Source organism: Pinus tabuliformis, chromosome 9, assembly GCF_031772625.1.
Source record: "Pinus tabuliformis cultivar Carrire ecotype Pingquan chromosome 9, CPIR1, whole genome shotgun sequence".
NCBI classification, from domain to species: domain Eukaryota; kingdom Viridiplantae; phylum Streptophyta; class Pinopsida; order Pinales; family Pinaceae; genus Pinus; species Pinus tabuliformis.
Genome location: NC_142307.1, coordinates 1,959,523,281 through 1,959,537,899, shown reverse-complemented (window position 1 = coordinate 1,959,537,899; position 14,619 = coordinate 1,959,523,281). Strand labels below are relative to the sequence as shown.

Below are 14,619 nucleotides of genomic sequence, written 5' to 3'. Positions count from 1 at the left end.
TTTTGCTGAAGAATAATAAAGAAACCCTCATCTGCTGCACCGGTTTTCCCACATTGGGTTTTTTCGGGGATGATTGTCCAAAAATAACTGTCATTGTGATTGTATTTGTGCCAGTATTTTTCTTTGCATTTACTTTCTGCAATATTTTAATTGTGAAGGTTGCAGTAGAATATATTTCGATATTTGTCGTAAGAACACTGTGAATAACTTATTTCTGAGATAATAAGTAGAAGAAATAATATTAATCACTGCAGTTGGATTTCTATTTAGAAATTTTCACATGTAGCGTAGTGACGAAATTCACCAAACCGGAAGCATTTGATCTTCGAGATGTCCTTCCGCCTCTGCTGCCCCTTGGATGTAAGAGCTGCATTTTCTTCCTCCTCCTTGGGCTTCGTCCCACTGTTGCTGCTGCTATCAAGTTTGCACTTGACTAAGTCTCTCCTCATCTCTTCCTGTTGAAGAGCAGCCCACATTCCTTCTCGATCTGGCAATCTCTCTCTGCCCAGGATACTCTAGACAAATACTTGCCAATCTTCTAATACTGAATTCAGGGCCAGACTAACCATCTCGGTAGCCTGAGGTGTTGACCCCACAATTGCCAACGAGTCTTGGATTTCCTGAAGCTTCATTAGGAACGGATCAATGCATTCCCACATTTGCATCTGTGTGGATCTCATCTTCTGCGCCAAGTACATATTCCGTTGTTCAGAAGATCCTTCGTATGGCATAGACAATGCTTCCCACAGCTGACGCGCAGTATCCTTGGCGACAATGTGACACCATGTGATCTCTCACTCCGTCGAGGATCAATCGCTTGGCCTTTTCCATCTCACCCTTGTACTTCTTAAGCAGATCTGGATCGGTGGGTACAGCTACCACACTGTCAACATAGATTTTGAGATCGTGCTCATCCATAAGACATGAGATCCTTGCCTTCCAAATCACATAGTTGGATGCACCGTCCAACCGATCCTGATCTCGCAACCCATTAGCTGCCATCTCTACCAAAGAAATGTCGAACTGCCTCCTCTCTCCTCTGCGCAGCACTATGCTAACCTATGCACTCTCTGTTGGAGTTAGTAGATCTGCTCCTCTCTACTACTACTCAGCAATAGAAAAATCGGATTCCCTAGCTAGGAATTCTCTGAGGAAGAAATTCCCTAGACAGTGTCTCCTTCTTCCTTCTGACGCTTTTCCACCCTATCAACTGCTGCAGAAAACTGCCTCTCACCAAAAAACTGCTATGCGTTGATGCTTCTGTGTTGCTCCCTCTGACACTGGCAAACTTCGATTTGGAAATCTTTCTCTCTGTCGACTCACTCAGAGAGATATTTTCCCATGAAGATTTTGCCTTCCTGGCCTGGACTATGCAATCCCTTTGGGGATTCGATTTGCTGCCTACACAGCACTTCGACTTCCCTCATTCTCTTCAGCACTAGGCTCTTCCAGATCTGCGCTCTTGCTTTACCTGCGCTCTGCTACCATGTGAAAATTTGGAGATCCAAATTTCTACTGCAGCAACTGATTAAGTATCTTCTATTTATTAAATTACTAAACAAATTATTCACTGCGTCCTACAGCAAATACCGAAACTAATACACTGCAGCCTTCACCAATTGAATTAAATGTGAAAACAAGAAATTGAGCACGAAAGAAATACACAACACATGACACCATTATTTTTGGGCAAATGTCCCTGGAAAAACCCAATGCGAGAAAACCGATGCAGCAGTTGAGGTTTTTTATTACTATGCAGTGGTTTTTTGAATACAATCTTTGGAAGCCTTTCTGGCTATCCAATACAGAGAATCTGACTTGCAGAAGATTAGTGAGAAATACCTCACACTATCACTAGTTATCCGACACTGATCCAAGCCCTGGATGACTGGCCCCACGCTGGCTCTGCGCAGCTACTGCCTCAGCCTACACAGTTCTCCGTCAACCTCTATGGGGATCTGCGTCACCTCTTCCCCAATCTCCTACTGTCTGGAGCTTTGTTCCTCAGTCTCTCTGGTCTCACACCCTGGCTTCTGGCTCAGGAACTCGACTTCCCAACTGAATTTCGAACTCTCTCTAAAGCTCTACACTGCCTTTGCATGAGCTTATGCTGCCAAACGTGGCCTCTGTGCTGCCTCTTCTAGATCTCTCTCTGCCTCCTCTGCGATATATTCTCGGATCAGGAAACTCTCCAACCAGAACTATCGCTGCCCCTCACTACAAGAAATCACTTCGATCTTCTCTCTAGCAACTGTTGTGTTGCCCTCTCTGAGAAATTCGATCTCTTGATCTCTCTCGATGTGTTTTCCAAATGCCCATCAAGCCTCTTCTTATAATCCTCTCGTTGATCAATCAATGGCCCAGATTAGATTCTAATCAATGGCTCAAATCATCTTGGCTTGATCCTCGCCTTCTTCTAAAGTTTCACCCCTAGTTTAATTAATACCCTTTAATTATTTTAATTTCCTATGTTTAGACTTAGGCATCCATTAAAAATAATTAATTATTTTAATAAAACTCTCTGGGTGGAATTTCCAAAAACAATTTTTGGGTATTATGGAATACATGTGTCCTAGCCTCCCTGCAAATTTTGAGGCTTAGAGCACATCCGATGCTACCAGAAATCAACACTCCCTCTTAGCGAGGAATATGCTCTAGTAATGCAACCTATTGAAGCATCACCCTGACTCTGTAACATCTCCCTCTACGTCGCTGATGTCTGACATCGCTGCCCATCAACTATTGTGCAAATGTTGCAACTGTATTGTTGTTGACCCTGCCACTGCCAACACTGCATCTGTGCTACTACTGGCACTGCCATTGCCAACACTGCATCTGCACTGCAACCATCTCCAACTGCTGCTGCTACTGCATCAGTGACGGAAAAGCATCCAAAGCTACTGAACAGGTGTTCAGCATGATGCATTTGTTGTTGGAGTTCTGACTATTGCTAGTCTCTGCTCTGATCCTCTGAAGCCTCTACATTGTTGCTGACTCTGCACTCCTGCGCTGCTCAATCTTTGGCGCTCCTTGCCACTGCAGTTGTCACTCCAACACTCTTTGCATCAACTGATTATGGTCCATCCTGCTACTTCTAATATGGGCTCCCGTAGCAAGGTATTGATCCGAGAGGTGGACCCCTCAAGGATTTTGCCCATCTGCAGTTCTTTCGAACTATAGTACTAGATCACCCCAACTCTCCCCTGGAGGTATCTATGTTAAAATTGGCAACTAGGGCCAAACTCCATGTGGGTCACCTCATTTATGGCAGCTGATATTTTTCCTAGATTCCTCTTATTGAGAAGTGTAGGATTGATCTAAAGATCATCCGATTCCGACAAGTATTTATGGAGATATGAATTTATTTGTATTTACTTGACAAATTGTCAAGGTCGTCCAGCAGTTAAATGTGTGGCACACATGCCCAGTGAATCATATAAATACAAGAGAAGTTGATTCATTTTCTCATCATCTCATCTCACTCATTCTTCTCTCTCTCTCTCTCCTTAGCTTTGGGTTATACAAGGAGTCGCTCACACGTGGGAAGAAGGAGGACGCATTAGGGCAAGGAGGACGTTGAAAGGAGGACGCAAAAACTGTTGAAGGTCTCTTTGACCTGCGTTGACCAAGCGTTGACTCATCGAGGGTGTGGTTTTGGTATGGCTGCCTCTCCTAGGCAGGCAGTAGATTTTGGCACAAAAATCGAGGCAATCCATCCACAGGTTTGACCAGCGTTGACTACCCCAGTTTTGGGCAACTGGTTGACTTCAGTCAACAATAGTTTGACTGTGTTTTGGGGTTGTTCAAGGGTTGACTCTTTATGCTGTTCGAGGGCTAGTTGACCGGAAATTGACCAAGCATATTGGAGATCAATTTCAACTCGTTTGACCAAGTTTGACTTCATTGATCTAGGGTTTGCTGCTGCTGATATAAAATTACAGAATTTTGATTTTGTACTATTTCTCTCTGCTGAACTATTGAAGATAAAAGAAGATTTGATCAAAGGGTTTCCCCGCATTGGGGTTTGTCCCTGGCTAGCCGCCACATCTTGTGTCTCTTGTCTTGGCTTGTTTTCTGTTGATCGTTTAATGTTCTATCTCCACTTTACTTAATGTATTTGTGATTGCAAATCCGTGGCTAATAAGAAGAAAAGAAGTAAACTACTCTAAGCATAGAACATACCATAATTTAACAATCTGGGAACCATGGAAAACTCCTCCTCGATCTTTGTGGATTCAACCTTCGGACCATGCTTCTTGTCCTTGTCCTTCTTGAGAGGACATTGTGCAATTTTGATTTCTGGTAGCATCGGATGTGCTCTAAGTCTCAAATTTTGCACGGAGGTTTAGACACATGCATTCTCCAATACCCATAAATCGTTTTGGGAAATTCCACCTGGAGACAATTTTATTAAAATAATTAATTATTTTAGATGGGACCCTAAGTCTAAACTTATGAAATTAAAATAACTAATGGGTATTAATCTAAACTATGGGTGAAACTTCTAGAAGAAGGCGGAGATCAAGTCTATATGATCCTAGCCATTGGTTAGGATCTAATCTGGGCCGTTGATTGATCAACGAGAGGATTACAAGAGAAGGCTTGATGGGAACTTGGAGAACACACCAGAGGCGGATACTCAGTTACCCAAATAAGATCGATATTCTCACTGGTCGATGTTCGGCAAGAGAATCAAATCAGAGGGAGAGTTGCAAGTGAGAAAGGAAGAGAGGGCATCAACATCTTTCGAGAGTGCAAGGCAATAAGATGCAGAGTAGGGAGAGACAACGCAGAAGTAGGTTGACGCAGAAAGAGGCAGCGCAGAGGCAGGTTGACGTTAGGACTGTGTGGGCAGTTTGATGCTAGGCCAACAAGGGAAAATTGACACAGAGGGATGTAGAAGGGCTCTGAGGGAAGAGGAGTACTTCTCCTGGCTGTAAATTTTTTCACTTCTGTTTTGCTGGTTGTAACTTGTACATGAGATTTTGCTAAAGAATAATGAATAAACCCCCATCTGTTGCACCAGTTTTCCCACATTGGGTTTTTCTGAGGACGATTGTCCAAAAATAACTGTGTCATTAAAACATAATCAATGGCTAGGATCATCTTGGAGTCGATCCATGTGATTATTCACGCCTTGACTTAATTAATTATGATTAGTTAACCATATTCCCTAAGTTTAGACTTAGGAAATATTTTAAAATTGGATAATAATCTAATTAAGTCATTTCTAGGCGGAATTTTCATAAACGATTTTTGGGTTTTGGAGATCTCATGAATTCTAGCCTCTCCACCAAATTTCGTGGCTAGAACACATTCGATGCTACAAAAACTAACAAAAGACTTATACTATTAAATCTTTCCTTACATATCCTTCTAGGTTATTGTTTTAAGGTTTTGTAAAGTTTGTCATTTATGTTTTGATCTCATATATCTTGTTAGAACATTTTTGAATTATTTTGATAAGTTCTAGGTATCCCTCAAAAAGACCGGATTAAGAGGGAGCCTTCACCATTTTACTAAAAGATAAGTATCTTGTTTCTTGTTTTTCCTCTTTTATGTTTGGTTTCCCCTCATATCGTGATTTGTTTGTATTACATACTAATAACCTTTTCTTTATAATTTCCCTTGGTAGGAAAACTTGCAAAATACACAAATGTTATGGAGGAGACTTCAAAGGAAAGACTTGAATCATGAAATAAGTCCCGTTTCAAAGGAATTTCTTCAAGAATTAAAGTCCTACAAGGTTTGTTAAAGAACAACTCAAGGTATGTCTTAGATTACAAGTTTTGTTACAAGGTCCTCTTCATACAAAAGGTATGATCATTCTTCTTTTGAAATTTGCTTTACATTACTAACATCTTTATGTCTCTTGTTAGGGTGATTAATCATTAGATTGAATCTACCCTCATTACTATTTCTTGTTGTTTGATCATTTTTGTGAAACCCTAACCTTTAGGGTTCACTGTAAAACCCTAGCCTCTTGATGTTAAGGGTATGTCAATGTTGATTATGAAACCCTAGTTCTCTTAGGGTTTGTTGATAAAGTCTAGAACATATGATGAAATCCTATTCTTTTGAAGTTTAGGGTTTTGGTATTGTTATGGTCAAAACCCTAGGCCTTTAGGGTTTGTTATTAATGTCTTATATAATGAAACCCTAGATTTTTAGGGTTTGGTAAATTAGGGTTTATGAACAAAACCTTTGTACTAACTAAAGTAAGATCCTAGGAATGATATCCTAGGTGTATATTCTTCTGCACAATTGAAACCCTAATCTAGTCAAAATTGTATATCTAACTTTGATATATTGATGTTTTGGGTTTATTTAGTAGATATTGGAGTGAAATGCTAGTACATCCTAGATATGTATATGCGAGTATGTTAACTTGATTATTGATACTCAAGTTCCAGTTTGTGAAATCTAGGGTTTGTAACAGAACCCTAGTAGAGATTGATATTCTAGGACATGATGATATTGTTTAGCTTTGATGATAAAATCTAGGGCTTGCAACAAACCCTAGTAGAGTCTGACATGTAATTCTAATAGCATATTGTTGAAACCTTAGATGTACAGTACTATGATTAGATTGTTATTTGATTGTTATCGAAGGCTTTGTGTCTTGAAGATGGAGTCTAGGGTTTATGACAAAACCCTAGCAAGATATTGAAGTACAGTATGTAAAAAGATGTGACCCTTGTTGATTATGAACCTAAGTTTAGGTATTTGAAATTTTGATGTCTAAAGCTTGAATGTTTTGATGCTTCCATTGTAATGACATAGTTAATTTCATGCTTCTGTATATTTGTATTTGGTGGTACTTGTTATTAAAGTTCTGCGGGTACATAATCTTCAAGTTGTTGAAGATGCTAGTAATTGAAGATGATAATAATGATAAGCATTACGAAGGAAACTATAAGAATGATGATGATCAAGATGACCTTGATGACATGAGAAAGAATGAAGTATGTTTGATGTTGTTGTTCTCCCTAAGTTGAGAGGGAGCTTAGAAAAGGTACATCTCCCCAGTTGAGAGGGAGGGCATATTATGACAGTTATAATGAGTACCTTGAAGAAAGAATGAAATCGAAGAATGAATAAAAGAACTACAAATGGATGTTCGTGAAAAGGACTTGAGAAGAACTGAAGTTGTGTTTGGTGCTACTGAAAAAGTGAGAGAAGAAGAAAGCTTTCAACTAGTATTTGGATAACTTAATGATGATATAAGTAGCATCAGAATGATTAAGGACCCTGAATGTTTGTGTTTACTTGTATATATATTTGAAGGTTTATCACTGATTGGGATTGTGTCTATGCAGGATCTCTCTGTAAAAAGGTTGAACGTTAGGAGTGGTGGATATATATCTGATTTGGTTGATAAGGAGAGATGAAGCATCTTGTGGCAACAAGATGCTTGGGAGGACATTTGGTTGGCCTATGTGTTGATGTCTAGATCCCGAAGTAGGGAGGGTGGCATTGGTCATAGAGCTCTGACCTTGGATACGCACGTAGATCCCTGGGTTGGTGTTAGAGAGGAAGCCTGATGGTACCTATAGAGGCTGAAGCTTGAAACACACCTTAGTCCAACCTGATTAGAGTACCCTGGTTAGGGATCTAATTTGTAGCACTGCATGTGTTGTGAACTCTTCATAGAGTATATCATTTTGATATCTTCCATGTACCTTTGTATATATGTAATTATGAAGACCGCCCTAGTTAAGAGGGAGTGTTGAAAAATGTAACTAGTATCCATCTTCATAATTGTATTTAAGTCATGATGTAATGTATTTGTCAAAAGAAAGAAAAAGAAATTTTATTATAAAAGAAATTAACTTACTAAAGCACAGGTTTCATGCTTGGGTCAATGGTTAATAGGTCAAAGCCTCCATTGCAGGCTTCTAGGGTTTATGTCAAGTATCCTTGTCCATGTCATAATGTTAAAGACCCTTCTTGGGCTTCATCTATCAAAAAAGAAATTTATTTTAATGTAAAATAGGTCTTTTAGGTCTCCTCCACCAAGTCGGCCTCATCAAGGGAATTCGACCTCACACAAGCACTATATAAAGGCAATAATTCAACCTCATTTGTAGCATCAACTCAACAAGTTTGATCTGCAATTGCTAGAGGCAAAAAAAGGGTGTGAAATTCAAGGAAGAGGAAGGAAACCCTAGCGAAGGAGAAGGAAGTCTTTGTCAAGCATAAGAAGTCAATTTTTCTCTCTCCTTGTCTCACACATGCGAAGTTGTTGCATTGCTAGCTCGACCGAAATTCTGAAGTTGTTGGGTGTCAAAATTGTGGATTGTTGTTGAGTTGTAGTTGCTGGACAAGAAGAGACTACTGAAGTTTGTTGAATCATCTTGGAAGGCTGACTTGGTGGAGGAGGAAGGTCTTTAGGTCAAGTCTAAGGTCTTGGTCTATCTAAATTTGATTAGTGGAAGAGTTTGACTAGGTTTTCCCCTAGAGAGGGGTTTTATCCCTAGATGAATGCCTACATTTGGTGTCATTGATCTTCATGTTTTGATTTGATGATTGTTTGATGAAACTAAGATAAAAGAACATAAAGAGAAGATAATAAAACTACAAGAATATCACAAGTAATTATCAACATAAGAAAATCTTTCTGCCTTTTTTATTTTCTAACATTTACCTGGTTGGACAACAGGTGGAGCAAGGGGTGCTTCACGTTGATCAGGATGGCTTGGGATCCTAGTATCGAGGGATTCCTTTATGACAGGATAGTGCATGACACAAGGATGACTTAGTGGCACATTTGGGACCCTAGTATTGTTTGCAGTGGTCGTTTGGGCCAGCAGATAGTGGGGGCGCTTGTTTAGGCATTGTTTGAGGACAAGCAATTTTTGGCGGGGAGGACTGTCATGTTCCCAATTTTTGTGAGTGCAAAATTCGCTAAGGAGTTTTGCCAATTTTGGAGATATTAAATAAAAAGGAGAAAATATTATTTTTGTGGGAGAAAAGTGGAAATTATTATTTTAATGGAGAATGGCAGCAAAATAATATTTTATTAGAGAAGGGAGGTAAATTATTATTTCAATGGAGAATGGCGACAAAGTAATATTTTAATGGAGAATGGTGGCAAAGTAATATTTTATTGGAGAATGGAAGGAAATTATTATTTTATTGGAATGGCGGAAAATTATTATTTGATTCAAATGGCAATAAAGTGGAAAATGGCCCCCACCAATAAAATAATAAGGGAAAAGGGAGGATCTAGAAGCTAAAGGGAGGCTCTAGAAGAATTATAAAAGGAAGAGGAACTCAATTGCAAAGCATTCTATCTTACCATTTCTATTTGACATTTGAGAAGAAGCTCAAGTGAGTTTCAAAGAGTTTCAAGCAAAACTCAAAGCTCTATTTGGTGGACTTTGAGTGCCACCCTAGTTAGCTCTTTGGGGAAGATCACTTCAGATCTTCCAATTGGGCTTATTGGAGAGACTACCAACACCAAGAGGACAAGTTTATGTCCATCATTTGGGCCAAATAGCAAGGGTTTAGTGATCAATTCTTGGAGCCTCTTCAAGGACGGATTTCATACATTTCATCTCAAGTTCAGTAGGCCAAATAGATTTGGTTAATGCCATACTGACTGCCATATTAGAAAGAGGCAGAATCATTCAAATTCGAGTAGGAGGACTCTGGAGTCTGCTTCTCCATTCCAGATTTAACTAGACTCTGAGATCTGAAGTATTCATAGTAGTGTGGTACCTCTCCTTGACTGCACTATTGATCAAACTCATTGGGGCGAGTTGCAGAAGTGTGGGAGACTGAGTTCCTTATCTTGGTGCCAACAAGGAATGCGTTGTGTGAGATCAAGCTCAATTCAAGATTGAAGCCAAACCTAATAACCAAATTGGAGACCAATTTCTGTAGCATTGAGGACGAATTCCTCTTTTAAAGACTGAGGGTTTCCAAGTGCCATTACTCCACAAAATTTTCCAGAACTCTTTCAACAAGAAGGCTGGCTGAATTATTTTGTTTCAGCAGTGAAGCTAAGAGGCCAAATTGTTCATCTTAGAGGAGGGTCGAATGCTTGTATGATTTGGTAATTTTGCTCCAGATTTGATGTCTCCCTGGGCTGTATTTTGTTTCTGTAGTAGACCTTATATTTCAGAGGAGGATCACCATCATACAGTGCTGTAACAGACCTATCAACACCTTCCATCTCCTTGCTGGTCGTATCAATTTCTGGGCAGAACACTCTTGCAAATTCTGAGGATATATGTATCTGTACCTTTCATTATCCATGGACCTGATTTCAGTGTAATGGGCAATGCCATTTTCTCTCAAAAATGTACCCCCGTAACAGAAGTTAAAACTTGAGCAATGAAGGTATGAGTTCCTGTGATCACCGCTGCTGATATATTCCAAGGGAATGAACATCAGGCTGAAACGCCAATGCCATAGAAGACACCACGTTCCTATGTTTGTGTTTGCAATGTATTTCCCTCTTTGAGTTTATGTGATGAATGAAAATAAGTTCCAGCTTGGCCATAATGCAATGTCTTTCAATAAATCTTGTTATATGTGAGTCTTACATGGTCATCCAGGGATTAAGGTTTGGTTGCAAATTTGTATTGCTGTGTTTATGTACAAAACAAACAAGTGAAATTTACACCTACAGCAGTTTGCCAACAAAGTGTTTGACAAAAACTCTCATTGGGAAAACTCATTAAAGCTCAGAAAATTATTTGTCATTTTGGGATATTTCCTACTGGGAATATTACAGTTGTCTCCTTAACCTAAAAGAAAGAATCCCACCTCATTCAGTATTATTATTTATGAAGCACATTTCCCCTGGCATCCAGCCATGAACAGAGCAGCAAAGAAACATAGGGCCACTTCATACTATCGTGTTTACCAGCAAAAGAAACTATTCACATTCTTGGATATTAAAACCAAGGAGGGGTTTATAAGATTCTTAACTAGTTTGTCTGGTGCGAAAACAAAGGAGTTTAGTCAAATTCAATATTGAGCGGAAGCTCATATAGGCAAGCTTACTCTAGTCAGGTAAGTGTAACCTGGCATGCTTTGATTTACCTGCTCAACCCAACTACTATAGACAAGTTTACTTTCTGTTATATTATTTTTCATTATGTTTCTTTCCTTTTGCCTGAAAAATGTCAAACATGAGAGAGAGAGAGAGAGAGGCCAAACCTTGGCTTGTGCTGAGAGAATCTTGCTTCCAATGAATGCCACAGGATTCGAAGGTAACTGATAAAAACAGAAAACCACATTGCACTGAGAATGCTAAGGAAATAACAATAAACAGCTGTAAGGTTATATGATGTATTCAGGAAAGTATTCATGGTAGCCAAACCCGAAGAAAGAGGATAATTAGTCCAGCTATGTATTGTTTACACCAGGGAAGGAGAAGCTTTAATATTTTCTAAACAAGCAAGCCAAAATCAAAATCAGAGACAACTGGAAAAACTCACCTGTTGTGGTTTGCCATCTCTGACAATATACCTTTTGCTCTGCATAATGGGCTACAAAAAAAATCATAGTAGCATCAGTACAGTCAAACAAAATAGAAGAAAATTAACGCAGACATGCTGACCTTCCTTCAGATTCCATATTCTAGAATCTAGAGTGAAACAAGTGAACTCACCTAACAGTATCATCATTCGTCAAATATGACATCTACCTTCTCAAGAGTGAAGGTCCAAGTAATGAAAACATACGTAGAGCATTAAACTGCTAAAAGAAGAATGTTCTACACTTATGAGATCTTAATTAACTATTATCCATTGAATAATCACAATATTTTTTCATTTCCATCTGAAATTAAAAACCACATTCTCATTAAAAACAGGAAAATTTTGAGGGGCTAAATTTCACCGATGGTCTAATTCTCCATGTTTTCTTCAAAAAAGATTCACTCGTTTCCACATTTTTCTAAAATGATTTGCCCAAATTCTATAAGATAAAAGTATTTACTCTAGAAATCGACAAAAGTTTCTACAATCTATATAAAATCCTTAGAAATTTGTATATTTATATAAAAATATTGCCAAACATTATATGTGCATTTTAAGAATTAATAAGATTCACTAAGGTTTCTACACTTTAAGATAAGTATGGATCAATAAAAATTTCCTTGTCTAAAAAATCCATGCTAGGGGGAATAATCTCCGAATGGATGATTGGTTGCTCAACAAAGTCTTCTTGACCCCAAACTCAGCTCATTGTCAAGATTGCAAGACCAACTTAAGAGTGAATGTGATTCACAACCCAAAAATCGAGAGGTAAAGTTGTGGCCAAGGTAAGCCTATCTCAGCAACCATTCTCTTATTTAAAAGAATCCAAAAACTTTTCATTTTCTATTTTATTAAATACTTACTAGCTTGCATTCGTTAGATTTTATCTCAAGTTTAGCGAGTAACCCTTGAGGTTTTGAGCATAAATTTTAAATTTAGTCCAAGTATCAATATACTTTGTTTTAAGCTTTCAAACACACATATTTCATGGGTATATTGAGCTGGTTTTTACAGATCTGCATTAAATTATAGCCATACATCTTCAAATTTTGCAGAGATCCAGATTCCAAAGTACAAGGGCTTCTCCAAGTAAGTTCTCATCTTAGTGTTGAAATGTGGTTGTCATTAATGTCAACCCAAGCAGCACCAGAAGATGCCCCACCTTTGTTGACCAAAATGACATGGAAACTCATAGTTTTTCGAGTCTGAATCATTTCTGTTGGATTCCTCTCATCAAGCCGATTCCAGTGGTATGTGGCACGACACGAGAACCTTCACGGTTTGGGAGTTATGCTTGTTTGAAGATGAAACCCCCAACTTGTGGGCATAAACCCCAAAGGGTGATGATGTGGCAGCTCTTTCTTGGCCAACACAAATGCTCATGTCATAAGGATCCTCACCAAAGATTAAAATAATGTTACTTGTGGCAAAAGGATAATTGTGAATATTTGTATTTTTTTTAATCAAGGACATGTGAGGGTTTTGGCACCAAAGACAACAAAATTTCAAAATTCAAAAACCCTCAAAGGGGTTTTTCTCTCCAAAGTTTGAATTTAAAATTCAATGTCTCCCCCCAAAATAGGAACTCGATTGTCTCTTATGGAGCCATCCACAACTATATAAGGAGACCTCAACTCATCTCCTAAGTATGCAAATCAATGAATATCATTTGATCAAGCTCTAAAATTAGAACTTTGGCCCTGTGGAGTCATTGCAGATCAAACGAGAGGCAGGATTGTGAGAGGGTTTTGGTTATGGTTTTTGGGATAAGGTTTTCTCTATTATAATTTGTGCAGGACTAGCGAAGGAGTTAGAAGACTAAGGATCAAGATTTGGTCTCTCTTGCAGGAAGAAGGCTTTTGGCCCTCATCAGGGCATCAAGTTTGAGATTAAATATCCATTTTTATACACGGTTATTTGTCAAGGAACAGTGAGGGTCTGTGGTTTATTGGCAAATGTTTTAGGGCATTCGTTAGGGTGTATTACAGACCTAGCCGCAGTCGTAATCACCAATCCTCTACGTCATATCTCTTGGTATTCAACGCATTATTTGTAAAAAAATTCTCATTTCCCACCCCGGTTTTCAGTTTCACCTTATTTCTCCAAAATAGTTAAATGCCCTTTCCCATATCCATACATTCAACAATTGAAAAATAAATTTTGCTGAAAATACAAATTCTGGAAAAATTACAGAATGCTGGAAAATGCAGAAATATAAAAATCAGCACATACAAACAGCCATTCAACACATTTAAACACAATGATTTTTTGTCAAGGTGACCCTGGAAAAACCCCCTACAACTCTTGGGGAAAACCAGTTCGAAAGCTCCTCCTTATTTCTGGAAAATGTTTTTTACAGTGAGAAATATTCAGCGAAAAATTAGCAAGCAAACTTTTACAACTTATCTCGTTTTTCATGCCTCACAGCCAACTGGAAAAACTTGTACGGCCTGCCTAGAAAAGCGTGCAAGCTGCCATAAATATGTTGTACGGATTTCCTCGATTTGCGTGCCAAAAAACCAGCAGTACAGCTGTACGAATTTGCCTCGATTTGTGTGCCAACATACAGCCACTTGTACGGATTTCTGCTCCTCTATTTCTGTGCACTTGCTGTATGGATTTCTAGAAAATCGTGCCCAATATCTGCCTTTCACTGTGTGCTAACTCAGCTGTACGGATTTGCTAAAATGCTGCCTTGGAATGTGTGCCAAGCTGCTGCCTCCTTCTCCTCCCTGTCCAGAAATCTCCCTTGCTCTCTTGCTCTCCTTCTCTCAATCTGCTCATGAAAGAATGAATGACATTTTCCTCCTTTTCCTCCTTTAATCTAACCCTAAGTGACTTTTGGGGAATCCCTAAATCCAATGGCTGAAATAGATTGAGATCTAGGGATGAGATTAAATGCTCATTTAAATCTCACTTTCTATTTTTTTAATTCACCCCACTTTAATAAAGACCCACTTAGTCATTTATTTCCAAAGTCACTTTTCCTTTCTAATTTTACATTGACTTTATTAAAGTCACTTTAAAATTAGACTTTAATAGCTTTATCACTTAAAGTCACTTTTAAATTAGATTTGACTTTATAAAAATTTTAAAGTCACTTTAGGAGAAAAATTAAATTCTA

The 14,619-nt window shown here is 38.6% G+C and overlaps 1 protein-coding gene across 1 annotated transcript in view; it reads right to left on the bottom strand.

Annotated features, from left to right (window-relative positions):
- The window catches only part of HEMG2 (Flavin containing amine oxidoreductase family), a 525,695-nt gene that overhangs the window by 386,551 nt on the left and 124,525 nt on the right, over nt 1-14,619 (bottom strand). Inside the window, exons 5-6 of the mRNA XM_089438658.1 lie at nt 11,454-11,504; nt 11,173-11,229 (exon numbers count right to left, since the gene is read on the bottom strand). Of these exons, the coding sequence (XP_089294784.1) occupies nt 11,173-11,229; nt 11,454-11,504 (108 nt within the window). The remainder of the gene's footprint in view (nt 1-11,172; nt 11,230-11,453; nt 11,505-14,619) is intronic.